The sequence below is a fragment of the Calliphora vicina genome, chromosome 3 (genome assembly GCF_958450345.1).
Source record: "Calliphora vicina chromosome 3, idCalVici1.1, whole genome shotgun sequence".
Lineage (NCBI taxonomy): Eukaryota > Metazoa > Arthropoda > Insecta > Diptera > Calliphoridae > Calliphora > Calliphora vicina.
The window spans coordinates 44,377,862-44,405,598 of record NC_088782.1 but is presented as its reverse complement, the minus strand read 5'-3'; the positions used below and the strand labels follow the sequence as shown (position 1 = coordinate 44,405,598).

The following is a 27,737-nucleotide window of genomic DNA, read 5'->3' as shown; positions in this document are numbered from 1 at the left end:
TTAGTCATAGCTCCCATATAGGGCCCGCTTCCAAAAATCACTTTAACGATCATAAATCTCTTAAAAATGTTGGTATAACATAAAATTCAATGCAAATAACTTTGATGGCGATCGGTCCATAATTAGTCATAGCTCCCAAATAAGACCCTCTTCCGAAAATAACTTTTTTAAATTTTAAAAAATAATGGTTGGACATGACCGGCCATTTCTTACTTGTTTTAATACATGTCATTGAACAATTTGACAGAAATGGTTAAACTGTACTTTTTATAGGGACTTAGAGCTTTTCTTGTGATAAATTGGACTAAGCGCTTTTGCTCATCACTACAAAACAACAACAAAATGTGAGATAACTCCAATTTTTTTCTTTGTAATCAATGTATTTTTACTTATTGTACATTACTGCATTAAAATCTCAATTTCTAAAAAAAGTGGACTTAGAGCCTTTGCATGTTAAGCCAGCGATATATACCCTTCTCCACAAGGTGGAGGGTATAAAAAGAGGACCAAGGTATTGCTAAATTTAACAATTTCTAATTTGAAATGCCTATAACTCGGAAATTAGAAGAGATAAATGCAAGCATGTTTTTACAAGACCAAAAATATAAAAATCTTTGAAATCGGATCAGAAACAAAAAAAAAATGTCATGTGTTTAAAAATTTTACATGTCTAAGGTACCCTACTTTGAGCCCCCATAAGGATGCCCCTGGAGAATTTTTAGGGTTAATTTTAATAACTTAAACTCGAATACCCCTTGCCAGATTTATTTCCAAAAATTTTGATTCTGCCCCACTGTGCAGTTTCCTGTGAATAATCCAATAAGTATTCTCAAGTCACCCTTTCCGAGAGATAGAAACAATTGAGATCTACGTTTGGACAGAGTAATGAACTTTTAGGACTGTCTAAGTCATGGTAATTTACAAAAAAAATCAGGCAAATTACGATTCCATTCATCCAGAAATAGCGCGGAACGTTGCCCGAACAGAACTCCCATTTTGATGAAACAATTTTATCATTTGCACGTGTTGTTGTTGAACGCTATAATCGTCCATGGTGATTCTGCAAAAAAAAACTGAATAAACGACAGCAAATTCGACAGATGAAGCTTCAACAATATGGCCGCTACCAACTGTCATAGTTCGAAATGTATTTGATAGTTTTTAATACATTGAACGTTCCACACGGACTTGAAATTGCTAGCAGGGTTTGATTATAATTAAATAAATATAAACTATACATTAATTATTTCTATATTTTCCTAAACTTTATTTCATTAAAACATTAATTTACAAATACATTCATTCAGATCAGTACATTTTCTGAAATTATGCCTCTCTATCGCATTCGAAAACATTAGGTCTATTGCATTCGTCCACACATATTTCAGAGCCTTCCGAATTACATGTCAATCCTTTGGGACAGACACCAGTAATTTCAGTCAATTCCTCGCCATTGCATTGGGCGAATGTTGTGCGACTGGTGCAAGCAAAGATTTTATCTCCATCACATACACCACAACCTTTGTTGGGTTCACAAGCGGCTTTGCCGCCGGACGATGCTTCAATACATTTTAAACTTGTGGCACTGCAAAGTCTATCCGCGGGACAGTCGTAAACTTTGCTGGTATCCTGTTTGCCTCCAAAGCACAGATTGAAAGAGGTTTCATTGATGCAAGCAATGCCATAATCACTGCATAAATTGCATTTGGCTTCGATGTGACTGGGTGCAAGGATAAAAGCGGCGGCCAAAAGGAAGGACTATGAAAAGTTAAAAACAATAATCGAAAATATAAAATCGATATTAACAAATTAAAGTTTTTGTTAAATACATACCAATGTTAACAAAGTATTTTGTGTCATTTTGTTTAATTTTATTTTTCTTTGCAAATTGAAGTATTTTTAGGGAAGCTTTTAGAGATACTAAATAATTTTGTCAAATATTAACATGTTTTTATATTAAATTATAGGCATGTATTTCCATATTAATACAAATAAAAAGATACTTTATCTCTAAAGGAGATAAGATAATTTAAGATTATGTTTACTAGAAATTGAGAAAAAAATGTTTATGGTTTACCGGTGTTTTTTTTTCATAATCTCTGATCAAATAACACTAAACACTGTCTATATCCTTGAACATAGTTGGTAGTTTTATAACATATTTGACAAGTGTACTATCAGACGCATTTAAATGCGTTACAATCACACTTTAATTGTGAAAAAATTCTTAATTTTTAACACTTTAAGATGAGAAGGGGGTCAAGGTTGTCATATTTATTTTACAATATATTCTTTATTAGAATTGTTTAGATTGTAAAGTCTAATGATAATGACCCATTAATGAATATCATCCATCTATGTGACATTAGCTGAGAAATATAAATCGGGATTTTTTATATATTTCACCACGTCATGACGTTATTCGCGTCATTCTGTTTATAATTGCAGCAATATTTATTTAAGACCCTATACAGTATATATTAGAGTATCCAAAACCGTAAACCGGTCAACCGGTTTTTTCATCTTTGTAAACTCCACCGGTTTCGGTTTAAAAAAGGGCATATTTAAAAAAATGTCAAAAATTTCATATTTTGAGTTACAAAACATTTATTTTGATAGATATCCCACTCGCATCCCACTAAGCGACTAAATAGGTCTTCAAGGAAAATATCTGAGCTTCCTGTTGAGCAAAAAAAAGTCAACAAAGTTTTTGATTTTGCAAATTAAAGTCAAACATTGCATGTTTTGAGTTACAATTTTGAGTTACATTTTTTTTGATAGATATCGAACTCGCATCTCACTAAGCGACGAAATAGGTCCTCAAGGAAAGTTTCTAAGCTTTATTTGTAAAAAAGGGCCCATTTTGGAAAAAAGTTTTTGATTTCGGAAAAAAATATTAAATTTTTTTTATTTTTTTCGAAAGATTGAAGAAATAGCTATCTAAACTATTTAGGATACAATTTGCTAAGAACAGAAGATTAGTGTTTATAAAAAACCGACTTTTTAAAAAACCGGTTTGTCGGTTAACCGAAAATTGGCCTTTTTTAAAAAACCGGTTTTTCGGTTAACCGACATCGAAAAAACCGGTTAAACCGGTTAACCGTCATATATGTGTAGAAAACATAAAATGCCCAATAAAGTATATATAGCTTTAATTTTTGTAATTTTTAGTAGTCAGGAATGGTTAATATTAAATAACTGTAAATATACAAAAGAGCTAAGTCCAATTATTTTGTAAAAATTTAAAAATTATTATCTCACTAAAATGGAATTACTTGTTTTAATTATTGGTTTATTCATTAAATTTCAACCAAAAAATGTAAATCACTTGTTTAATTCAATATTTGATAATTTGAAATTTATTATCAACTCTACTTTTGATATGAAACAGAAATTGTTACAAGTCCCAAAAAAGGACCTATAAGATATAATCCCACTTCCTCTTAGCTGTGATTATTTGTCATTATAAAAAAACTCTATTATCAGATTTGAAAAATATTTCAAATAATGGATTTTAGAACGTTTTTTCTCCCTCCTGTAATATTTCTGAAAAGCTAACGAAATGATTAATAAATTAAAATTTTAGAAACAAAACACACTAATGAAGTCAAATTTATTGAAGAAAGGTATGTACATCGAATTCAATTGAACGTTTGGTAAGATCATCACTAAGTTTTTATTGAATCATTAGTAAGCTTTAGTCTAAACTTATAGAATTATGCGGAATTTAATTTTTAAATTTATTCTGAAAAAGTTTTTAAGTAAACTCATCGTACTCTACTATTCAGAATCATTGTAATTCTTAAAAATATTAATCTAAAGAGGTTTGTATTGTAGATCAGCAGTTTAGGTTTCAAATCAGACCAATAATGTGTATACAATGAATATTAGAAATGCACAAAAACGTGAGATTTATCAATTTTAGTCCCAAATTTTAAAAACCGGTTAACCGAGTGATAAAAACCGGATAAACCGGTTAACCGAAAATCAACATTTTAAATTAACCGGTTCGCAAAAAACCGAGATTTCGAAAAAAAACCGGCTTTTCGGTTAACCGGTTTATAAACACTAGAACAGATTGAGAACGAGAGTTCTTGACCGATCTTGTTGAAAAATTGTGTCTGAATTACTTCCCGATCGGTGCAAATTTCATCCCGATCCGCAGACATCGCTTTTAAAAGTTGATTCACTTGACGTGAAATCCCCCATAGATATTCTGGATTTACCGATGTTCGTCTGGTTGAAATTGGTTTTACGACGCTCTCAGGTATCTTATGAACCCAATCTTGTTATCAATATATCAGATGTATTCATTGAAAATCGGCCTATAAATAGCTGAGAAATTAGCAAATAACCAATAGTGTTTCGATTTTTGTATCGGAAGTATAACTTAAAAATGCAGGATTTACAATATATGGCGTATCTTTTGAAAGTGTCCCATCGGATTCAACGCGCGAGAGATGGTTTGTGTGGTTTAGATGTTTGAAGACCAATAATTGGAGGCGTAACTCCATGAAGACTGTTGTTAAACTCAACAAGAGAGGTAGCTAGTAGCTACTCAAGCAGCTATTTCAAAACTTTTCCCCAACTTTTTATATATTTGCAGACATTCAATTTGATTTTCCCTATATTAAAAGTAATAATACAGAAAGCTAAAGGAGAGCTTTTCTTCTTCTGTTGCACAGTGGGGCAGAATAAAAAATTTTTGGAAATAAATCTGGTCGGATCGGAATGAAATTTGACTAGGGCGTAGACAAGAAGTATTCGAGTTTATGTTATTAAAAAGGACCCTACAAATGCTCCACGGGCGGCGCTATGGAAGTTCAAAGTAGGGTACCTTCGATATGTAAAATTTTTAAACACGAGCCATTTTTTTTGTTTCCCATCCGATTTGAAAGATTTTTACATTTTTGGAAAGCGCTCGGCTAGGTGAGTGTGCTACTTATCTCTTATAATTCCCGAGTAATAGGCATTTCAAAATTGAATTTTTAAAATCTGGGCATCCCTTGGTCAGCTTTTTTAAAAATTTAATGCATACTTTTGGCCCGAATAGACTCAATCAATATCTATTACGGATCCAAAAATAAACTTTTTTAAATTTAAAAATTAAAAAAATAGTAGATAACATAACTCTTTTTTTATTTAAAAAAAAATTCTTTAAGAACATATAATACTTTCATATTTTTCTGTAAGATATCTTTATGGAGATCATTTCAGTATAAAATTTGACCATTTTTTTATCAAAATTTCAACTTTGGGCCACATGTTCTAAAATCCCAAATCTGGGATCAGAAAACGGAAAGCAGCTCTGGAAACCTTGATGTATTCCCTACTTATCGCCAAAGTATTTTCCCAGCCCCGAAGGAAATGTGGATCCTATGAGAAAAATTTTAAAAATTAAAATTTTTGGGATTTCCGCTCCAATTTTTAGGAATTGCGGGATTCCCTTTGACCTTTTGACAAGTTTTTTTTACAGTTTATTATTTAGAATGAAAAGAATGAAATTTAAAAAACGTTGAAAATTTCATTGAGTTTTGTTAATAAATAAGGATTTTATTACATATTTATTGAGTTTTAAAAACTAAAATTTGTATCAAAATTTTAATAGAATTACAAATATTAGGAATAATTTGACCAACATTTATTTCGAATTATTTTTTTTGTATAGATAAGTTAATTTTTGGTCTTACAAACTAAATTTCAAGTCAATATCTGAATTAGATTCGGCACAGCCGAATATAGCTCTCTTACTTGTTTTTTGTTCAGATATGTTAATTTTTGTCTTACAAAAAAAAATTCAATTCAATATCTCAATTAGATTCAAAAATATGCCACTTTAAAACTCCGTCCTTCGAAAATATTGCACTTTTTCATAATTTAGTAAAAAATGTGAATAATTGACTTGTTGTTGTATAAAATAGTATTAAGACAATTTTTAGTGTGAAAATGTGCAATATTATTGAAGGACACAGTTCTAAAGTGGCAAATTTTTGAATCTAATTGAGATATTGAATTGAATTTTTTTTTGTAAGACAAAAATTAACATATCTGAACAAAAAACAAGTAAGAGAGCTATATTCGGCTGTGCCGAATCTTATATACCCTTCACCAAATTATACTTAAAAATATTTTTTTTTTTAAATATTTTTATTTAAACAAAATCAAAATTTTTTTTTTAATGTTTTAAAATTTTTTAAAAAAATTTTTTTTTCCAATTTGTTTTTTATTTTTTTTTATAAAAAGTTTTTTCAATTTTTATTTTTAAATTTCTTTAATTAGAGAAGAATTTATGACAAAAAAAATTTTTTTGATGAAAAAAAATTCGGGTTAAAAAATATTTTATTATCTCAGCCATTTGTGGACCGATTTTCTAGATTTTAAATAGCGACCGAATCGTGTATGTATGTTTTTTGGGGGCTTCGGAAAGTTGATTTCAAAAAGTTATGGAAGATAGATACCAATGTCGTTGTGATGAGCCTATTGTTACGAAATTTCATTATGAATTTAACGGTCTGTAATTATTGCTATGTAGAAAGATTCATCTCGTTTGTAAATATTTCAATCAGTAGAAGCTTATATTTATCAACAATGTTAATAACATCATTGTTTATAAGTCTGACAACATAAACTGTAAAGCTGCTTTAAAAACTCTACTTGAACTTTGTGGAAATGGAACATTCGAGTTTTTTCAGTTGGATTATTCATAAGACTTCTAGAAGATGGCACTGGGTATATAAATAGTAACAGCGAGTTGTTAGTGAGTCAGTGTATCGAATAGCTAAAGTCAAATGTATTACCAGTGTGCTTTTAAAATGTGTAATATAAGTGTGTGTATTAAAAAAGAGTGACTATTTAAACTACTGGTCGCTTTTATATGAAATTAATAGAATATGGATTAGTTAAGGGAAATAAACCAACCTTTTTAAAAGGTAAAACGTAGCAATATGATTCCAGATTACTGTTAGAGTATTACACGTGATTGTCCTAAGGACCTCCATCGTAGAAAATCTAAAAATGCAGATTTTACCCTAGGTATTCAGTTAGAGTCAGGGTATCGAAAATACTTATAATCATAATCTGTTTTAGTTTTGGCGGCACCAAAATCATTGTAGACCAGTTCTATATTTAGAGGGAAATTTCCCGAACATTTGCCTCTTTTAAAGAGTTAAACATGTTAACATTGAAATTGTCCAAAAATGTTTACATAAATAAATTATAATATTCACACTTTAATAAGAAGGTTAAGATAAAATTATTGAGTCAGTGGGCAAAGATTTTCACAAATTCTATAAACAAAGTATTAACAAAATTTCCAAATTTTATCTTAAAACTCAACAAAATAACACATTTTTAAAGATAAAACCAAAGAAAGTAAGCATGTTTTCAACGAAATATATAATCCCATTGACATTGAGCGATATAAAGATTTGATGAATAACAATTAAATCAGAGATAACAAAATTCTGTGAAAATCATAAAAAAATGCTAAAACATATAAAAACAGAAAATGTGTCTAGAATGAATTCAATTTGAATAAAGATTTTAAACAGAATAGATTAAAGTTATTTTAAAATTTTTAGACAGCAAATAAATATGTTTAAAGTTGTGGTAAGTTTAACTGAATTAAACACCAATTTTTTAAATTAATTCATTATTAATGAAAATTATGAAATAGTTAATTTTAGCAATAAGTATTGCAAGTATACAATACGCCAAAGCAGTTTGTCATGCATGTAACGATGCCAATGGTGTGGCCTGCATAAGTGAAAAAGAATTCAATCTATGTTTCGGAGGTAATTTATTATAGCTGAACAATTTTCCTTAGATTCCAAAACCAAATCAAAATTATTTGTTTTAGGTGTTGCCGATACCTCAAAGAAATATTCCTGTTTGGGAGAGAATGATGTTTGCACAAAATACGCTCGTGCTTGTATGGATATCACAGAAGCGGTTGTCACCCCTGCTTGTGGCGATACCTCCAATTGTGGCAAGTGTGGTAAGGAACCACAAGATGAGGGCATGTTTACCTGCACTAGTCGCACAACATTTACCATGTGTTTTGGTGGCGAATTAAGCGACATACGCGGCACTTGCCCAGAAAATCAAATCTGTGATGTTAGTTTAGGCAAACAGAAAGAGTATCCCTGTGTGCCAGCCTGCAAGGAACCAGAAATCGAATTTTGTGATCTATATGATGCCATCGATGTGCCAGTAACAACAACACAGGAACCAACAACACAGGAGCCAACAACAACTACTGAATTACCCACAACAACCGAAAAAGTGACCACAACTACCGAACAAATTACCGCGGAACCAATCACAACAACTGAAAAAATTACAACTACCACTAAACCAGAAGAGCCGACTACAACTACCGAAAAAGTTTCCACTACCACTGAAGAAATAACTACCACCACAATATTTGCTCCTACACCGCCACCAGTCACCACAACAACAGAGCCAGCAACTACTACTACAGAATTGCCGACGACAACAGAAAATCCAGCTGAACTTGTGTGCTCCCAACAGTCGGCTGCAGGACGTTATCCTCATCCGAATGATAAAACATGTAAAAAGTGAGTATTTTCGAGATTTTCTTGTCTAAATTGATTTGAGTATATTTTGTTGGTTAAATTTTCTGAAAGTTTGAACTTAATTAGTCAGCGAAGCTTGTTGTATTATGCCAACTAAGTAGTGGTCTAGGTTTTGACTCAATTCGAATATCAAACTCAATCTTGTGTACTATGTAGTCAAAAGTCCTTGATCACAATGTATTTGACAGGAATAATTTTTTTTTTGGAAAAGTTCCTTCCGACATTAATACCTTATTCGTATAAAGTAGTTTCGTATTCGGTTTTAACCGAAACCATATGTAATGCTGAATGTGACCGTTCGTATTTTGGTATTCACTGAAAATCCAAAAATTGAGAGTAGACTCACATGCAATTCTTAATAACAAATAGAGAGCAGTACAAATAAGAGCTCTTTGGCTCAGTGAAAATTTGTTCTTTTTTCTCAAATGCTGGAGTATTAGTACAGAATATAGTAGTGTTATGCTGAGTGTACCAATCGGCCACTTGCAATGACATCCCTGTGTTAAATTCACCAGTCAACAACATTTCGCGTGTGTTGAAATTTCATTGGTTGTAGTTCCCAGTGGCTAACTAATTCTACGTGGCGGAACTAGTTCAATGAACTGCAGGGATTTGACAGCATTAATTCATATGTACTATGTATGTGTATTTCATAGGATTTTTCTATATTATCAACTGATTTTGTTTCTACAAACGCTTAATATTTAATAAATTATCCCAAAACCAAAGCTGCGGTTTTGAATTTCTGCGATTGTTTTGAAACTCTAGCATAAAGCATCTATCCTTGGAGTCCATGGGAGCCAGAACTGGAGAGTACTGAAGTGGGAAAGTAATTTTTAGGGAAAGCTCTATTTGATCGAGGGTCAAACGTAATAAACTATTATTAACACAGAAAAAACAATTTCCTAAACAATTTCAATTCAAATATTTATCACATATTTAATTAGTTTTAATTATTTCATATTTGGATCAAGTATTCATGTGTTCAAAAACAAAATTTTCTAATACAGTGCACTCGCGATAATATGAACACCCCAATATATGAACACCCCATAATATGAACACTTTTTAATTCCATAGGGTACTCTAAAATATGATCAGCTTTTATTTTGTATTTTAAAATCTACACAGAGTTGAAATCTAAATCAACAGGGTAGTGGCTAAATTCTAATTCAATTGCTTAATAATTTTTTGAATTGGGAATTAGATGCCATTCGCAAATATGAACAATCTTGCAAAAGTGAACTGGCCTGGTTTTAATTAGTTCATATTATCGCGTGTGCACTGTATGTACATTAGGGTGTAGCCGATGTTTTTATTATATTTCAAAGAGTGCCGGTGGAATATTGTGACACTAGGTCTAAAAGTTAAGTGTTGAAAATTTGAGCCAAGTCGGACAACGATTTCCGGACGCGCATCGAGGTCAAAGTTCAGATATATGCAAAATTTTAATATTTATATAAAATAAATAGGTGAAAATCGTTAATTTCCTGTATAGTTTTCCAGAAAAATTTATGTTAACGAAAATTACATTAAAAAAATATTGTTGGAGATTAACCCTGTATCTCCTTTTGGTGAAAATTACCCAAAAAATTTATTATCGCTAAAATTCGCAAAAAATTCAACTTTTTCAGTTCTTGTAAAATTTTTGCTAGTTACTAAATACTTTTGCAATTGAACGCAAAATAATCGAAATATGTACGTAATTGTCGTTGTAATGATATATCAAATTTATTTTATAAATAACAAAAATTGGTTAAAAAATGTTAAAGTTATTACAAATTCCCCAGATCATTAACGAGTCTCAGGCCACTTGAACAAGAAATTTAGGAAAAAACAAGTAAGAGAGCTATATTCGTCTGTGCCGAATCTTATATACCCTTCACCAAATTATACTTCAAAATACAAATTTTAAATATTTTTGGGTAAACAAAATTTATTTTTTTATTCCAAATTTTTTTTTTTATTTTTTTGAATTTTTTTTTTTGAATTGTTTTTTTTAAATTTTTTTTTTGGTGAAAAAATTCGGGTTAAAAAATATTTTTTCCGGTTTTGATCCAACTTACTATGGTCTTATATACGTCGTTGCAATGGACTTTGAAATATCTATCATTAGATATCCATATTGTCTATATTAATGACTTAGTAATCCAGATATAGGTCAAAAATCCAGGTTGTCCCGGTTTTTTCGTCATATCCTCATATAATTTTAAATAGGAAACTTCTCGAAAGCATGTCTCACAGAATTATTGAAGATTTGAATCCCGAAGATATCTGGGGTCTTCAGAATATTAATTTCAACAGACAGACGGGCATGGCTTAATCGACTCCGCTATCTAAAAGGATCCAGAATATATATACTTTATAGGGTCGGAAAATTATATTGTGGAAATTACAAACGGAATGACAAACTTATATATACCCTTCTCACGAAGGTGAAGGGTATAAAAATTAACATATTTAGACAAAAATTTAAATAAAAACTAATTTTTATTTTAAATATATCCGTATTTACTTGTGTATGAGTTTTTGTCTTCAGAGCATACCGTTAACCTATTCAGAGGTATGGCCAAAATTTTGTTTTTTAACGGCTGTTTCGAATCTCCATTTTCAAATTTTTAAAAATTTTGTTAAACAAATTTCTGAATTTTTTAATCATCACATTGGGATATATTGAGATCATAATAGAGAATAAAAATATAAAAAAAAAATTATGTTGATACCTCCTACAGTTTTTCCTTAACTAAGATTAAAATTTTGCGATTTTCGGAAAAAAAAAACATTTTTTTGGCGAATGAGTCCAATTTCCTTACTTTTAAAACTTATTCAGAATATTATAGTCCAGATAATTTAAATATACTGTGATATCTAGGCTTCAATTCGTATGGTAACAAATTTCCCTGCTATTGGATGAATCCTGCTGCTCACAAATTTTTTGAAATTTGAAAAGAGCTTGTAATGATTTTACAAGCTCTTGTTGAGTTTGACAACAATCTTCGGCGGGAGAGGCAAGACTTTCAAACCACTTCTTTAGTTTGTAATAGGTAGGGGGCGGATTTATATGCAAATGCATGTTTTTTCTCTAACGTCCAAATACAATGTAGACTAATTATCTATCCGAATCGCACATATAATTTTTTGTCGTTAATAAGCAATACTTGTTTCGACAAAAATTTTTTTGTCGAATTTGTTATAGAAATAGCAGTAAATGTTATCGACTAACTTCTTTCGACATGAAGTAACTGGCACTAAGTTTTTCATTTCTCTATCAGTAATTGAAAATAATCATTTCAAAAAATTTTTCTTAAAAAAACTTTAGTTTTTTTAAGTGAATTCATTAAATGCATCGAAAAACATTCATATTTGTTTTCATTGCAAATTCGATTTATAATAGATTTCGTTATCGAAAGATTTTGTAACTCCACATACACAGTTACCGCACCTGACAGTCATTTCCAAGCAGTTCTACGAGACTGTCGTAATCTAGTGATTTTGGATAACTTAGAGACAAATGCACTACACAAATAAAATACACTATAGATTACATAGAGACACTTAAGTGACAATTGTCTTTATGCTACTTCTTTGTGCGACTTCTCTCTGCATTACAAATAGCACGTCAAATGACCCAAAATATATAAATTGGAGTCAGCCAAGTTCAGCTAACATTATTAACAATTTCCGTCTATGTATCCCTTCAATTACTAATTGCTTAATTGTTGGGTAATTACGAGATAAAAATTATGGTTGGATGCTACTTTACAGCACGATCAAAATATTGATGATTTTAAAAGGAAAGTCACAATATAGAAGCTCTAAAGATTATGGCTTTAAACAAGTATAAACCAAGATATTACAATTAATATATCCATCGTTTTTTAAGAAGAAAAATTATTTTAAAAATAGTTTTAGTGCATATTTTTAAAATTTTTAGGTCATATTTTGATTTTTTTTAAGCATATTTTAGGCGCATATTTTCCAATAATAAATGCATGAAAATCCGCCCCTTAGTAATAGGTATTGCAACATGTTACCTACCGTTGTCAATATGGAATTTTACGGTTTCATGTCTGACCGCATATTCTGGGCTTTCTTTGTTCAAATGCTCGCTTCAAACGAAACAGTTTCCTTCGGTACAGGTTTCTTGTGATGGTTTGGACAGATTTCAACAGCTCATAATAGATTGGACTCATTTGGTCCCACCAAATATAGAGCATTACCTTAGCGCCATGGATATTTAGCTTTAACGTCGATTCGTCTGGTTGGCCGGGCTTCACATATGATCTCTTATGTTTCGGGTTATCGTAATAGAACCATTTTTCATTGCAAGTAATGATTCGGTGCAAAAATTATGTTCTTTTATAGCGTTCAAGCATCATTTCGGATATGCAAAATCGTCTTTCAAGATCTCTCGGCTTCAATTTGTATTGTTGAGATTTGCAAGAATCTTCAGGGAAAATGCATCCATTTCTTGGTGTTCAAACGATTTTGGCTGCCTTGATCCGTGTCAAAATCACCATTTCGTAATAAATTCAATTCAACAGAGGCAATTAAGCCACCGAATGAATATTGAGACATTAGACGCTTTGTTCGGGTATCAATGGTTTTTATCCATTTAAGGCTGCACGAATAATTGGCCAAATAATCGGCTGCACGAACAATCGCACAAATCTCAAAAATGGCTAAACTTATTTCAGGAATTATACAGTTGAGACATTAGACGCTTTGGCCGGGTATCAACGGTTTTTATCCATTTAAGGCTGCACAAATAATTGCCCGAATAATCCGCTGCACGAACGATTAAAATCTCACAGATGACTGAACTCATTTCAGCAATTATACAGTGGTCGAATTGACGCATTAGTTATTGAATTATCTATCGTATCGAAAAATAGTTTCGATATCGAAATTATAGAAAAATGTACTAAATTTCTTATTCGATATCTCAAATACTGAGAAAATTACTCGCAATGATGGTCAAATTTTGGTGTCGGCAAAAACAAAACTGATTTTAAGTATATTCGATGCCCCAATGCTAACTTTATACTTATTTTTTCAATGTTACGTATAGTTTTCAAGATATTGCAGTGGTACTCCAACAGTCAACTGCCATACAATGTTGATGTCAGCGACTTTGGTATCTATTATCCATCACATTTAAATTTTAATGGAAACGTTCTCCTTTTCTTCGCTATACAATCCAAATTTTACTACCGATCTTAATTAGAACTAATCTATTTTTCATATATTTCTCTATTTCCAGCTATCTATATTGTTACAAGAAAGGCGGCGTTATGCAGACCACCATCATGAAATGCCCAAATCAATTCTATTTCAATCCCTCGACCAGCTTGTGTGGTGAAGTCAAACCAGAGGGCTGTATTTAAATTAAAATTTTTTGTTTTGCTTTAAGATTTAGTATTTAGCTTAAAATCAGACCTAGTAATAAAAGTGAAAGAAAGAAGAGACAAAGAAACAATTGATGTTTATTTAACTTATTATTTTTTATATTTTGAATATAAAGTCTTAATTTTCTCCACCACAGTCTCTGTTACGCACCATTGTCTCTCACTGGGGTGTTAATTGATAACATGCTGAATATTGATGCCTTCGTTGGATACTTTGTAACGAGCGTTATTTTTATTTATATAATTTGAAGACTTTTAAAGGTTTTTTATTTATTTAGTGATTAATGGTTTATTAATATATTTGAAAGGTTTTTTTATGGTTTTAATGTACCCTATAGTAGACTTGGGTGGTTTATGAACGAACTAATTCAATTGAACAATTCAGTTGATTGAGCTAAATGAACTAATTCAAATATTTTCGCTCACTTAGTTCAATTTTTGAACTATGAACTTAAATTGTCTAAACTTTTGCACTGAAATGACCGAAAACAAAATATTTTAAGTTTATTTTTATACTATTTGTAATAGTAATTTTATGTTGGATACAAAAGAATATTTGAATATTTAATCGTTTCTTTTATTTGATCGAAATATATTCAAAATTGCAACCTGTACTCTGCGCACAAAGTTTACATGGACAGTCAGCCGACCAGCCAGACGGACGGATGGACATCGTTTAATCGACTCAGAAAGTGATTCTAAGTCGATCGGTATATTCTAAGGTGGGTGTTATCTGCACAAACGCATTATACCCTCCCCACTATGGTGGTGTAGGGTATAAAAAAATACACAGTGACATATAGCAAATCTTTATTAAGCATTGTTGGCGGTTCTCATGGGAACTTGAATCGACACTTAAAAAGAATTCACCCGATGACTACTGTTCATCATTCCGAATTCAAATATAAACCTAACCGGGACTATATTTTTTTTCTTCTTGGACCAGCACACAGTGGATGGCCCCACTCATGCAAAGCATTGTGTTGGAACTAGGAAAATAGGTTATGGGAGGGAGGAAAGAGGAAGTTGTGTTTGGACTAGAGATGCCAAACGGGGAATCCCGTTCCCGAAAATCGCAGGGTTTTCCCGGGATTTTCGAAAATCCCGAAGCCCGGGATTTTTTAATTTTAAAAAAATCCTGAAATTTTCGGGATTTTCCAAATCCCGTTTTTCATAAATAAATAGGGGAAATTGTCATTTTTGTGTGCCTTTTTTATGCATTTTGACATTCTACATGCCCGAATATCGCAAAGAGATGTTCAGGAAAGCTGTTAACCTCAACTCCTGCTACAACATAGTTAATAAAGGAAAGAGTTATTTTTGGTTTTCCTACAGTGGGGCTCTGGAAAATCAATTCTTCACATTTTTTTTGTAAGTTATCTAACAAAACTCAATTTAATCCTCTTCAAACGAAATTGATTTTATCTCACATGAGGAGCTCGAACAAAATGAAAATATTTCGATTGATCAAAGGCTAAAAGATATTATTAATAAATGTAAACAACCTAAATAACAATAACGAAACGAAGGTATGATGTAGATTTGCAACTTGCAAATGAAATAGATCATTTTATCATATAGATAACTATTTGCAAACTGTTTTGCCAATATGAAAGATGGTTTTCGGCAGCAGCATATGTCGGAAACAAAATTCGTTCCAGAATGGCAAACGAAACCATATACGCAATAGTATGCTTTTTAGTGTCTAATAAAAATTGATTGCTAAATAAACAATTTACTTTCAATTGTAAAGACATAATTATGTACGTTTCTTTCTTATAATTTTCGGGATTTTAGATTTCCCGAAAATCCCGAAACCCCGGGTCGGGATTCTTTACCAAATCCCGATCCCCGGAATTTCCAAAAATCAGTCCCGATTAGCATCTCTAGTTTGGACACATTAGATTTGAACTTTCCGAAATTAAAAATTATATGAAACACTTCAGCGAAAAGTTTGTTCCACATAAAGAACGAATTTCCCTGTAGTGTGAAAGGGATATGTTTTTCAAAAACGTATAATACATAAAAATCTGCCAGTATCAGGAACAAGTTCCCTAATTTCATCACAACACATTCCATTGTAATACAATTTGAAGCATCGGCCCATACATGGGAGTTGTATTCCATTTTCGGTCTGATATAGGTGGTCTAAATCGTGAGGAGATCAGATGGAGTGAGGTAATTCCTACACCGTTGCAGAAAACCGAGACACTTGAAAAATGTGTTTAGATCAGCGGACATCACAAGGTATTCTCATGCCCAGAACATCAAGAGCGTTTGATTCCACAATATTTACACCATCCATAAGTTGAAAGCAACCCAATTCGCAATACCCCATTCAGAGATTGTCACAATGCCCCGATTAAGGGAAATCATTCATGTTTTGCCACATTGCCCCAATCTCCGACAGACTTGGTCTGTAACTGAATGAGTATGAATGGTAAATGTTGCTGTCATCTGCAAAAGAATAGATAGGAATGGAAGTTTGACGTAGAAGGTCGTTTAGAAAACTAAGAAATAGAGTATGGAGCCTTGCGGTACCCCTGAATTTATCTTGAATTTGTTTGATGAGATTCCATCTATAACAACTCGTTTAGTGCGATCTCTTAGAAAGCTATAAATAAAAATCGAGAGCAGTTATTACCGACACCGAAAGCAATAAGTTTTGATGAAAGTGCTCCAAGTCGTACTCTATCGAACGCCTTGGAAATATCTACAGCCACCACTTTACCTTCGCCAAAACGGTGAATAGAACGACACCATTTTTCCGATAGCAAGGCTAGCAAATCTCCCGTAGAGCGTCCTCTACGAAAGCCATTCTGCCCGTCGCTGAGCAGATTGTTGGACTCTAAATGTTTCACAAGATTTTAATTAACCATACTCTCCATAACTATGGAAAGTGCAGAACAAATTGCTATTGGGCGTAAATTTCTCTATTTTTAGGAATTGGCGTTACATTAGCAACCTTCCAACATACAGGAAATTTGCCTGCTCGGTAAAAAGTGCTGAAAAGGTTAGTTAATGGACGAGCTAGTGTCGAAGAACACTTCTTCAAGACCAGTGCTGGGATACCATCTGGCCGAGGAAACTTATTTACGTTGATGTAGCTTACATGAATGTAAGTTATTTGGATGATTCGGAAAACTGATTTCAACATACAGAAGGACATTATCATGTTTAGAGCAGTATATTCAGAAGTTGTCCTAGAGGGAGGGGAACCGACACAGAACTCAGGACTATTCCCTTATGCTGAAAATTCGTACATAAAGTGAGAATAGTTTCCCTCCCTAATTTCGTTGTCTATGTGATTCCTGTGGTCCCCGTGGGAATCAGCCGGTACTTCTAATAAATCTGATCATATTTACTAGTGACACATCTCTGAGACAGTCCAGATCATGGAAAAGAGCTCTACCAAGATGTAGTAGTCTATGCTCTTGTAAGGCTGGGCATTCATATTGAAGGTGCTGTACCGATTAATACTCTTCTTCATCTAAACAACTTCTAGAATAGCTATAACGTGGGTAACCCATACGTTCCGACATATGTCCAATCATACAGTGTAAGAAGCCCTAATCGAATTCCTACTAAGAGACAAAATAGTCCTAGTTCTATCCTCTGTCAGATTGGGCCAGAGCATTCTGGATATTCTACAAGTGATGATATTTGACCACCTGAGTTCCGTCTCGCTCAAAGCCTATTCATCTATCAATTTCGATACTGTCACCAAGAGAGTGTAAATATCCCTTTGCGCAAAAGATACGCCCAGGAACAACCCGTTGGTTGAGCTCTCATCAGATACTTCATTTCCCTGGAACCCATATCAACTCGACGTGATATTGTGTCAGTTGTGCCAGTGATTTGATACAATTGAGAAGACATTTCGACCTAATCACGTTGGAGATTGATTGATGCAAGGCTGTCCAAGTAGGTATGTATAGTCGAATTTTCGAGATTCAGTCCCGGATTCTTCTTGCGGCTGTATCTATGACATAAATCTCTGCCTGGAAAACCGTGCAGGTATCGGGTAATCGAAGAGACATCAAAAGGTCCAGCTCATCTGTTAAGATTCCCGAGCCCGTGCCTCTTTCTGTCTTTGAACCATCAGTGTAGATTGAGATCACGTCATCTCTTTTTGTATAAATGTGGCTGAATTTTGTTGATTTAGTGTTGCATTTCCTCCTCAATACAGAGGTGGGCTTGTTGACATGAAACATTGACTTTAAATCCAAAATGATCATCGAAACAAGAGGGTACACGACCTTGGAAATGTCTTATACATGTTGCATAATTTATCCTATTTAGGCAGAGAGAACTATGTTATCATTTTGCGATCACCAGCAACATTCACTGCTTGACCAGCCTCGTTATCAAAGGAACATTGTGTAATGATGACTTCAGCCTTGAAATATGTGATACATTTTAGTTATTTTCACAAAATCAGTTAGATCACTTCTAAGGAGTCCCTTACTTTATATATTCATATTCCGCTTTAAGAGTTTTAAAAATCCAATGAAAAATTGTCAGTGTTTTCAGGTTACAGATAAAACAAGAATATCAAAATAGATATGGCGATTTTTTGCGGTATGAGTCGACTTGATAGCCCTCTCTTCCACCTAACATAACGAGTAATCCAATTATTTGTAATGAACAAAATCAAATGCGATATCACACTTTCTTTCAGCATAATAAAGATAAGGGATTCCAAGAAGTCTTTATTACCAAAACAAACGAATCATATTTTCTAACAACTAAAGCAACAATATCCATACGCAGACTACAAGCTACCAAGTTTTAAGTTATTTTTACCAGTCATAAAAATATATTTTACTATTTATTTACACATTTTATTTATTTACAAGAAAAGTCAAATAACAAAAATTAAACAAAAAAGAAATGTTAACTAATAAATTAGCACCATCATCAAAATAGAATTGTCAACATGGAATCTTCGAAAGAAAGACACTGAAAATTATACTTAGTTTTAATTTTTAACTAAAAATCAACAAAATCATAAACTCGGACAGGTAGTACAACGGCAACCGTCATAACGATCGGAATTCAACAGAAAATAAAGTGAAAACAAGTGAAAAAATCATAGAAATTGAAAAAGTAAAAAAAAAAATAACGAAAAAAATGTTTAAATACTATAATTTTGGAAAGTTACAGCTAGTGATGTGGCAAGTAAGTGTTAAAAATTATCAAACAAAAATAAAATACGAAGAAGTATTCCTAATTTTCCATCTAACAAATTCCTTTTTGTTCCATTTTAAAGATAATTTGTCTCACAATTGTGTATGTAAACTACTCGGCGGCGGAGTGTAATGTTTGCCAGTCAAACCAAGCGGCCTGCGTAAATTCAACCTCATTTTATTTATGTTTTGGAAGTAAGTTCTTGTTTCTTTTTTATTTGCTGTCACAAATTAATTTCATTTCCTTTTACTGTAGATAATAAACCCAATACAAATATTATGTATCACTGCAAGGATGGTTTTGATTGCACGGATTTAAGCGCCATTTGTGTTCAAACTTCATCACAACGTCCGCCCAGTTGTGGCGATACATCACTGTGTGGCATGTGTGCTGCCCATCGTAATTATTTGTTTGCCTGCCTCAGTCGCACCACATTTCAAATGTGTTATGGTGCCATACGACCTACTGGACAAATTGGTTACTGTCCGTCCGGTTATGTTTGTTATGGTGGCAGTGATGCTGTTTGTGTTTTGGAGGAGACCATCGATGGTGTAACCTGTGATATTGTGGACGATGGCGTAACTACCTCATCACCACCAACCAATACACCGCCCACAAAGCCTGGTAATTCGACCACAGAAAATCCGGGAAATGAAATGTTAACACCAACAGAGATGTGTGAACAAAAACATTCGATGGGTTTGTATCCGACCACACCAAATGATCCGTATTGTAGAAGGTATTTAAAAGTATTTCAATTTATTAGTTAATATTTATTGTAGAGAGTAGAATGTTTTTATATGGGACATGTAGGGCACGACAGGTTGCTATTTAAGAGAAAATGATTGTTGTTGAAAAGTAATTTTAATTTTTTTATTCCCTTCACCTTCGTGAGAAGGGTATACATATAAGCTTGTCATTCCGTTTGTAATTTCTACATTTTTCATTTCCGACCCTATAAAGTATATATATTCTGGATTCTATCCTATATAGATAGCGGTGTCGATTAAGCTCTGTCCGTCTGTCTGTTGAAATCAATTTTCTGAAGATATCTTAGGGATCCAAATCTTCAATAATTCTGTCAGACATGCATTTGAGAAGTTTCCTATTTAAAATCAGCAAAATCGATGGCTGAGATATGATTAAAAAACCAGGGCAACCACGATTTTTGAGCTATTTTTGACCTACAGTGGTTGACAAAACAATGGAAACTTTTACAAATATTCCATATGTAGCCCAAAATTTAAAATATTTTTTTAAAATAATTTTTTTTTTTTTTATTATTTTACTTGTATAGTTTTATTTATATAAATTAATTGAAAAACAAACAACATAATTAATTATATTCTGAACAAAATTAACAAAATTAAAAATATTCACTATTTCGCTACTGACAAAACCATGGAAACTTTTAAATTTCTGCAAGAAAGAAGTGTAAAACGAAAATAATATTTAAAAGAACGATGTAAAAAGCATCCTGTTTACAGTTATTTTATTTTTAAATTCTGGTAATTTTTCACAATTTATTTTTCTAAGTTTTTCGCATAATTGCTTTTTTTCCAAGTTAACGAAAATGGCTAAAGTTAAGATTTGTGAAGACTTAAAAAATAAAATAATTAACAATTTTAAAGCTGGTTTAAAACAAAAAAGTATCTGTGACAAATATTGAATAAATAAATCAGCAGTTTCAAAAATTATAAAGAAATTTCGTGAGACCGGTTCTGTAAAAACTCAACATTTAGGTGGAAGACCTTGTAAGTTTACTCCTACACGCAGAGAAAAAACATGGTTGGACATGGTTACGACAACTATGCTATGTTCTCTGTAATAATATATTGTTGTCGTAAACATATAATTATTGTTTTAATTTAATTTCAACAATATTATAGTTACTGTAAACGTTTATATTTTCATCGCAATTATAAATATGAATATGGTTTTCGAACAACTAAATAATGATAATTAGGTAAACATATTATGTTTATGTACAACCATTAAATGTTAAGCTTATATACGCGTAGTCATAATATGTTTAAGATGTTAACAGAATATGTTTACAACAACTAAATAATAATAAATGTAGTCATAATATGTTTAACATGCAAACAAAATATGTTTACTTTTAATTGTCTGTTTTCCCACCATTTGTGAATGTTGGTGTTTGTCTAAGCTATGTTATTTTTACAAGTAAATTTTGAGTGTCTGTAATTCCCATTCGCTCTATAGTTTTATTTGTATATTATCTTTAACTTTCCTAGAGCGAATAACAATAAATTTGATTTAATCAATAATATTTTAATTGTGAATTTAGTACTTTAAAACTAAAACCTATTAAAATTTTGTATTTCCAAAAATAAATTTTAATAATAATATGATTATTTTGGATCATAATATGATTTAATTGTATCATAATATGATTTAATTGTGTCATAAATATGATGAATTTGGGTCATATTATGATTGATTTATATCATAATATGATTATTTCAAAACATATTATGATTGATTTTTATCATAATTTGATTATTTCAGAAAATATTATGATATTTTGTGATACTAATAATGATCATAATATGTTTTGGACTACAAGCAAAAATCTGATCATAATATGTTGCTCTTAGTTTATGGTTACCACAACCATGTTTTTTCTCTGCGTGTAGACAAGATAATTTAATAGCGAGAGAGTTCAAGAAATTCCCAAAAATAAAAGATACCATGACAGGTATAGGATACAGAACCATATTAAACGATGTTATGTATCCATACGCTGAGGAAAATATGCCCCTAGTTTAGAGATTCCAACACGACAACAACTCGAAACACACCTCTAGGGTTGTAACCGAGTTGTTACAATCCAACGAGGTACGTGTTTTGAAGTGGCCGCCCAATCGCCAGATCTCAAACCCATAGAAAATCTATGGGAAATTGTAGATCGTAAAATAAGGACCCAAAATTACACCAGGAAGGAAGATTTATCGGAGGCGGTTTCAAAGGAGACCATTGATTCTTTAATTGGTTCAATCCATCGTCGATGTATAGCAGTTATAAAAAATAAGGGATACCCAACAAAATATTGAGTTATTGCAAAGTTTAGACCATATTTGTTAAAATAATACCTAAGTTTCCATTGTTTTGTCAATGCCGTAATAAAGAAATCTGTTAATTTTGTTTTCTCATTTTAAGAATTTAATTAATTATGTCCTTTGTTTTTTGTTAAATTAAGTTAATAAAAGTATACAAATAAAATACTACAAAAATGTTGAAATTTTTTAAAAAATTATTTCAGATTTTAGGCCACTAATGAAATATTTGGAAAAGTTTCCATTGTTTTGTCAACCACTGTATATCTGGATTAGTAAGATAGATATTTCAAAGACCTTTGCAATGACGTATATTAAACCATAGTAAGTTGGACATACAATGGGTCAAAATCGGAAAAATATTTTTTTACTCAATGTTTTTTTTCGCTAAATATTAAAAAAAAATTATAAATTTAAAAAAAAAATTCCCAAAAAATGACAAAACTGCAAAAAAAAAATTAATTTTGTTTATCTAAAAATATTTTTAAAATTTTTATTTTAAAGTATAATTTGGTGAAGGGTATATAAGATTCGGCTCAGCCGAATATAGCTCTCTTATGGATATGTAATTCATAGAAAATGTTAATTTTGGTACAATCACAACCAAAAAAGTTCAAACTTTCCTTCTACATTTTCCATAATATTTAAATAAAAATTTTAAAAATCTGCATCCAGCAAATTGATGTAATAAAATGCCAAGAGCTTAGGTTTATAATTTTCCGAACTATTTCCAAGGTTTGGGGGTTGCTTTAGCAGTAACATGTCTTTTTCAATATCAAGACATACAGTTTTTGCATTAAAATTTAAAAATAAATTTAATAATAATGAGAAATTGCAAATCTCAAATTGCAGCTAATTTGTTAAGCCATTTTCAAAACAATGTGATGCTTTATTAAAAATAATGGATATTTGGAAATGTTTAGTGACCTGACCATTTGAAATAGAAAATGCATAAACCATATTAATATGGGTTTCTTTATGCACTTCCGAATTTAAATTTTTTTTATCGAAATTCTGAATTTGGCTATGTCTTCTAAATTCCCAAAGCTGGTGTTCCGAAACATGCAACGTTGTTACATACTGTTATGTATTCCAAATCATTTGTATTATTCTTTTACCAGCCCAGAACTAAATTGTGGAACTTATTGTAATAAAATCGGTTATATATTTTCTGATATTGTGAAAAAACAAAGCTATGTTCGGCTGTAATTTTAAAATTTTTTTTTTAAATTTAAAAAAATAATTTTTAGCTAAAAAATTGTATGACAAAACATTTTTAAGATTTTTTTTTAATTAATGATGTATGAATCATGTATGTAAGTTATTTAGGGGCTACCAAAAGTTGATTTCAACATACAGACGGACATGGGTACATCGACTTCGCTATCCATTGATATATAACATGTCTACCTTATGTTTTTTACGTGGCAAATAAATTAGAGAAAACTTAACAACTCGCTTAGAATTAACCTAGCACTGTTATTTACATTCATAAAAATGTTGTTATGTAGGCAACATACTTTTTTTTATGAATTTCTATGTTAGGTAAATTCTCAGCGAGTTGTTAAGTTTTCCCTAATTAATTTGCCACTTAAAAAACATAAGGTGGACACGTTATATATCAATGGATAGAGGATTTTGTCTATTTTTCAAAAATGTATATAACTTTTGACAATTAAAAAATTGATGGAATACTTTTTTGAAAAATATGACAAAAAATGCTTTTTATTGAGTTTTAGCATAGATACAAATTTTTCAAATTGAAATTAAATTTTTATTTATGAACATTTTGTAATGAAATTACACAGTTATGTAGATTTTTCTATTTAAAATGGAAAAATAAAAACAAATTTTGTAATTTGTAAACAAGTTTCGCAATTTCCAAAAAAGTCTTGAAAAATCCCAAAAATGGGATTTTTTCGTTTTTTTGCCTATAATATGCATACCAGAGGCGGGGTTGTCGGAACCCTTTACAAAATAATTAGGAACATATTGGGCCATTTAAAATAGGTTACTATATTTTGATATCGACTATGTGATTTGAGAATTTTTGCCCTAAAGTTGAATTTTACATAAAAAATAGGCGTTTTTTGAATGGACGTATCAAAAATTATATTTTTTTTTTTTCATTTAAAATATTTGATGTAAAGTTAGCTTTTCAAACAGTACAAATTCATTATACATCCTCTTAGGAATTTTTTAGATAACTTAAAAAGAATAAAACTACTTTTTTCCCAAAAAAAATAGCGAAAAATCGCCTTTTTAAAATTTTTTAAATTCAAATGCATGTAACTTTGGATTCAGTCATTATTTTTAAACAATTCTTTCTTTGTTTGATACATACATCTGTTGTTAATCGTATAGAACCACGGTCATCCAAAAACTGGAGTAGGGTGGGTAAAAATGTTGAAAATTTAATTTTCAAATGTTAAATTTCATCAAAATCGGCTCAAATATATACAACATTTGGAACATTACGAAATCTTTCCAAGAGAAATTCCAAATATTGAAAAATTTGACCTTTGACCTTCACGATTTAAGGGTTAACGTTTTCCGATTTTAGTAAAAGTTTCAGAGTATATTTAGAATTATCTGGACTATAATATTCTCAATAGCTTTTACTTAAAATTCATAAGAGTAAGGAAATAGAGCTCATTGGCCTAAAAATTGCCAAATTATTGGTTTTTCTCGAAAATTTCAAAATTTAAATCGCAGGTAAGGAAAAACTATCTATATATATAAAAGAGTAACGTTACTGACTGACTGACTGACTGACTGACTGAATGACTGACTGACTGACTGATTCATCATCGCACAGCCCAAACGGCTGAAGCTAGAATCACGAAATTTTAACTGTGGGTTCCTCCCTCCCCAAAACGATCCGATAAGAAGGGATTTTTGGAAATTCGAACGTTTAGGGGGTAAAAAAGGGTAAAAACGGGTAAATTCGGTAACCTTATATCTTCAAAACTAATAAAGATACAAAAAAACTTAATATAGCATGTTACTCCATTTAAAAAATAAGCTGACAGGTGTTTCGTACTTTTTGGAAATTCGAAACTTTTAGGGGAGAAAACGGGTAAAAACTGTATTTTGGTACTTTTTTTGCACCCTATGTATCTTTTAAACCAATAAACATAGAAACAAATTTTAAATCGTATTCTTTAACTAACAAAAAATAAAAAATATAAGTTTGGTACTTTTTGGAAATTCGAACCTTTAAGGGATAAAAATTGTGTTCATTTTTGGTACTTTTTCATAAAATATGTTTTTCTCTAATTTGACATAGACATACGAATATTTTATTATGAGCTCCCACCACGTTACAGAAATTTATTTGAATGAAATTGTACCACCTCAATGGGGATAAAAAAGGTACCAAAAAGGGGATAAAATCGGGAAAATACATTATATTTGAAATTATTAAGCCAATTTTGATAATTTTTTTAACGTTGGTTCCTGGATTCATACAAAAATTAACTAACAGGATGTTATTTTTGAACTCGAGTACCAAGGTGTATATTGGGCCAAATCCGGGTAAACAGTTTGGTACTTTTTTTAAAACATATTAATTCTTGGGCACATTAACACAGATTTTAATATTTTGATACATGCCTGTAGCATAAACAATTTTGGCAAAATGAAATATTTTTAAATTTCAAACTTGAGGGGTGTTCAAGTAAGAAAAGGGAAATTGGTACTTTTCTCCTAATGGTACTTTTTTAACATTTTAAATTATTTCAGTTATCGACATTAAAGTTAGCTGATATGTATTTGAGTGAAGTTAGTGTTAGGAATAGGGGATAATATTTAGGTACCAAAATGTGTGAACTGTACTATAGGTACTTTTTGTTCTTCTAATGGTACTTTTTTGAAATTTCTATAATAATGGACTTAGAAACATGAAATTAAACATATATGGTCCTAAGTGAGTGAGAATTCTAGGGGGAGACTTTTTGGTACTTTTTCTTTATTTGATTGGTACTTTTTGTAATTTCATGAAATAAAGCTTATATGGAACCGAGTGAGTGGGAAACCACAAGTGTAGGCTTTTTGGTACTTTTTCTATATTCTAATGATACTTTTTTGAATTTTCTTTAACAATGGACTTAGAGACATGAAATTGAGCATATATGGTCCTAAGTGAGTGAGAATTCTATGGGGAGACTTTTTGGTACTTTTTGTTTATTCTAATAGTACTTTTTTGAATTTTCTATAACAATGAACTTAGAAACATGAAATTAATCATATATGGTCCTAAGTAAGTGAGAATTCTATGGGGAGACTTTGTGGTACTTTTTCTTTATTCGATTGGTACTTTTTGTAATTTCTTCACCAATGAACCTAGAAACATGAAATAAAGCTTATATGGAACCGAGTGAGTGGGAAACTACAAGTGGGTGCTTTTTGGTACTTTTTCTATATTCTAATGGTACTTTTTGAATTTTCTATAATATAATGGACCTAGAAATATGAAATTAAGCGTATATGGTCCTAAGTAAGTGAGAATTCTATGGGGAGACTTTTTGGTACTTTTTCTTTATTCAAATGGTACTTTTTGTAATTTCTTCACCAATGAACCTAGAAACATTAAATAAAGGTTATACGGACCCGAGTGGGTATGCAACTACAAGTGGGTGCTTTTTGGTACTTTTTCTATATTCTAATGGTACTTTTTGAATTTTCTATAATATAATGGACCTAGAAATATGAAATTAAGCGTATATGGTCCTAAGTGATTGAAAATTCAAGCGGATACCTCATGGTACCTTTTGTTTATTCTAATGGTATTTTTTTTTAATTTTCTATAGCAATGGACTTAAAAACTAGAAATTAAGCATACGTGGTCCTAAGTGAGTTAGAAGTCTAGGGGAGACTTTTTGGTACTTTTTCTTTATTCGAATGGTACTTTTTGTAATTTCTTTACCAATGAACCTAAAGCCATGAAATTAAGCTTATATGGACCCAAGTGAGTGGAAAACCTCAAGTGGGGGATTTTTGGTACTTTTTATATATTCTAATGGTACTTTTTTGAATTTCCTATAATAATGGACCTAGAGTTTCCAAAAAATCGAAGAATTTCAAAACCGCGGTTTCGGTTTTAAAAAATTAAAAACCGATCGGTTTCGGTTTTGTGATAATTTATTAAATCTTAAGTATTATAGAAACAAAATTAGTTGATAATATAGGAAATGATATACAAATCTAAAATTCAAACTTGACGGGTTATGGTTTAGTGAATGCGAATTTAAAAGTGATAATCAATGGTACTATTTCATTATTGCAATGGTACTTTTTGAATATTTTATAATAATAAACCAAAAAATTTAAAATTACGAACACATTTTGCATTTTCTATAATAATAGACCCAGAAATATGAAATTAGACATTTACAATTAGATTCACAAAGTGAGACTTGATAGTACTATTTCTTTCTTCTAATTGGGGTGGCGAAGCGCAC

General features: G+C 31.2%; 2 protein-coding genes across 2 annotated transcripts in view; one reads left to right on the top strand and one right to left on the bottom strand.

Annotated features, from left to right (window-relative positions):
• Positions 1 to 1,243: 1,243 nt before the first annotated feature.
• Positions 1,244 to 27,737, bottom strand: part of LOC135954787 (uncharacterized) — a 149,465-nt gene continuing 122,971 nt past the window's right edge. The window contains exons 2-3 of the mRNA XM_065505021.1: positions 1,834 to 1,873; positions 1,244 to 1,758 (exon numbers count right to left, since the gene is read on the bottom strand). Of these exons, the coding sequence (XP_065361093.1) occupies positions 1,327 to 1,758; positions 1,834 to 1,860 (459 nt within the window). The 5' untranslated portion in view covers positions 1,861 to 1,873 and the 3' untranslated portion in view covers positions 1,244 to 1,326. The remainder of the gene's footprint in view (positions 1,759 to 1,833; positions 1,874 to 27,737) is intronic.
• LOC135955428 (uncharacterized) overlaps positions 7,536 to 27,737 on the top strand; it is a 30,530-nt gene continuing 10,328 nt past the window's right edge. Inside the window, exons 1-5 of the mRNA XM_065505779.1 lie at positions 7,536 to 7,608; positions 7,676 to 7,793; positions 7,859 to 8,579; positions 13,861 to 13,976; positions 19,451 to 19,944. Of these exons, the coding sequence (XP_065361851.1) occupies positions 7,594 to 7,608; positions 7,676 to 7,793; positions 7,859 to 8,579; positions 13,861 to 13,976; positions 19,451 to 19,944 (1,464 nt within the window). The 5' untranslated portion in view covers positions 7,536 to 7,593. The remainder of the gene's footprint in view (positions 7,609 to 7,675; positions 7,794 to 7,858; positions 8,580 to 13,860; positions 13,977 to 19,450; positions 19,945 to 27,737) is intronic.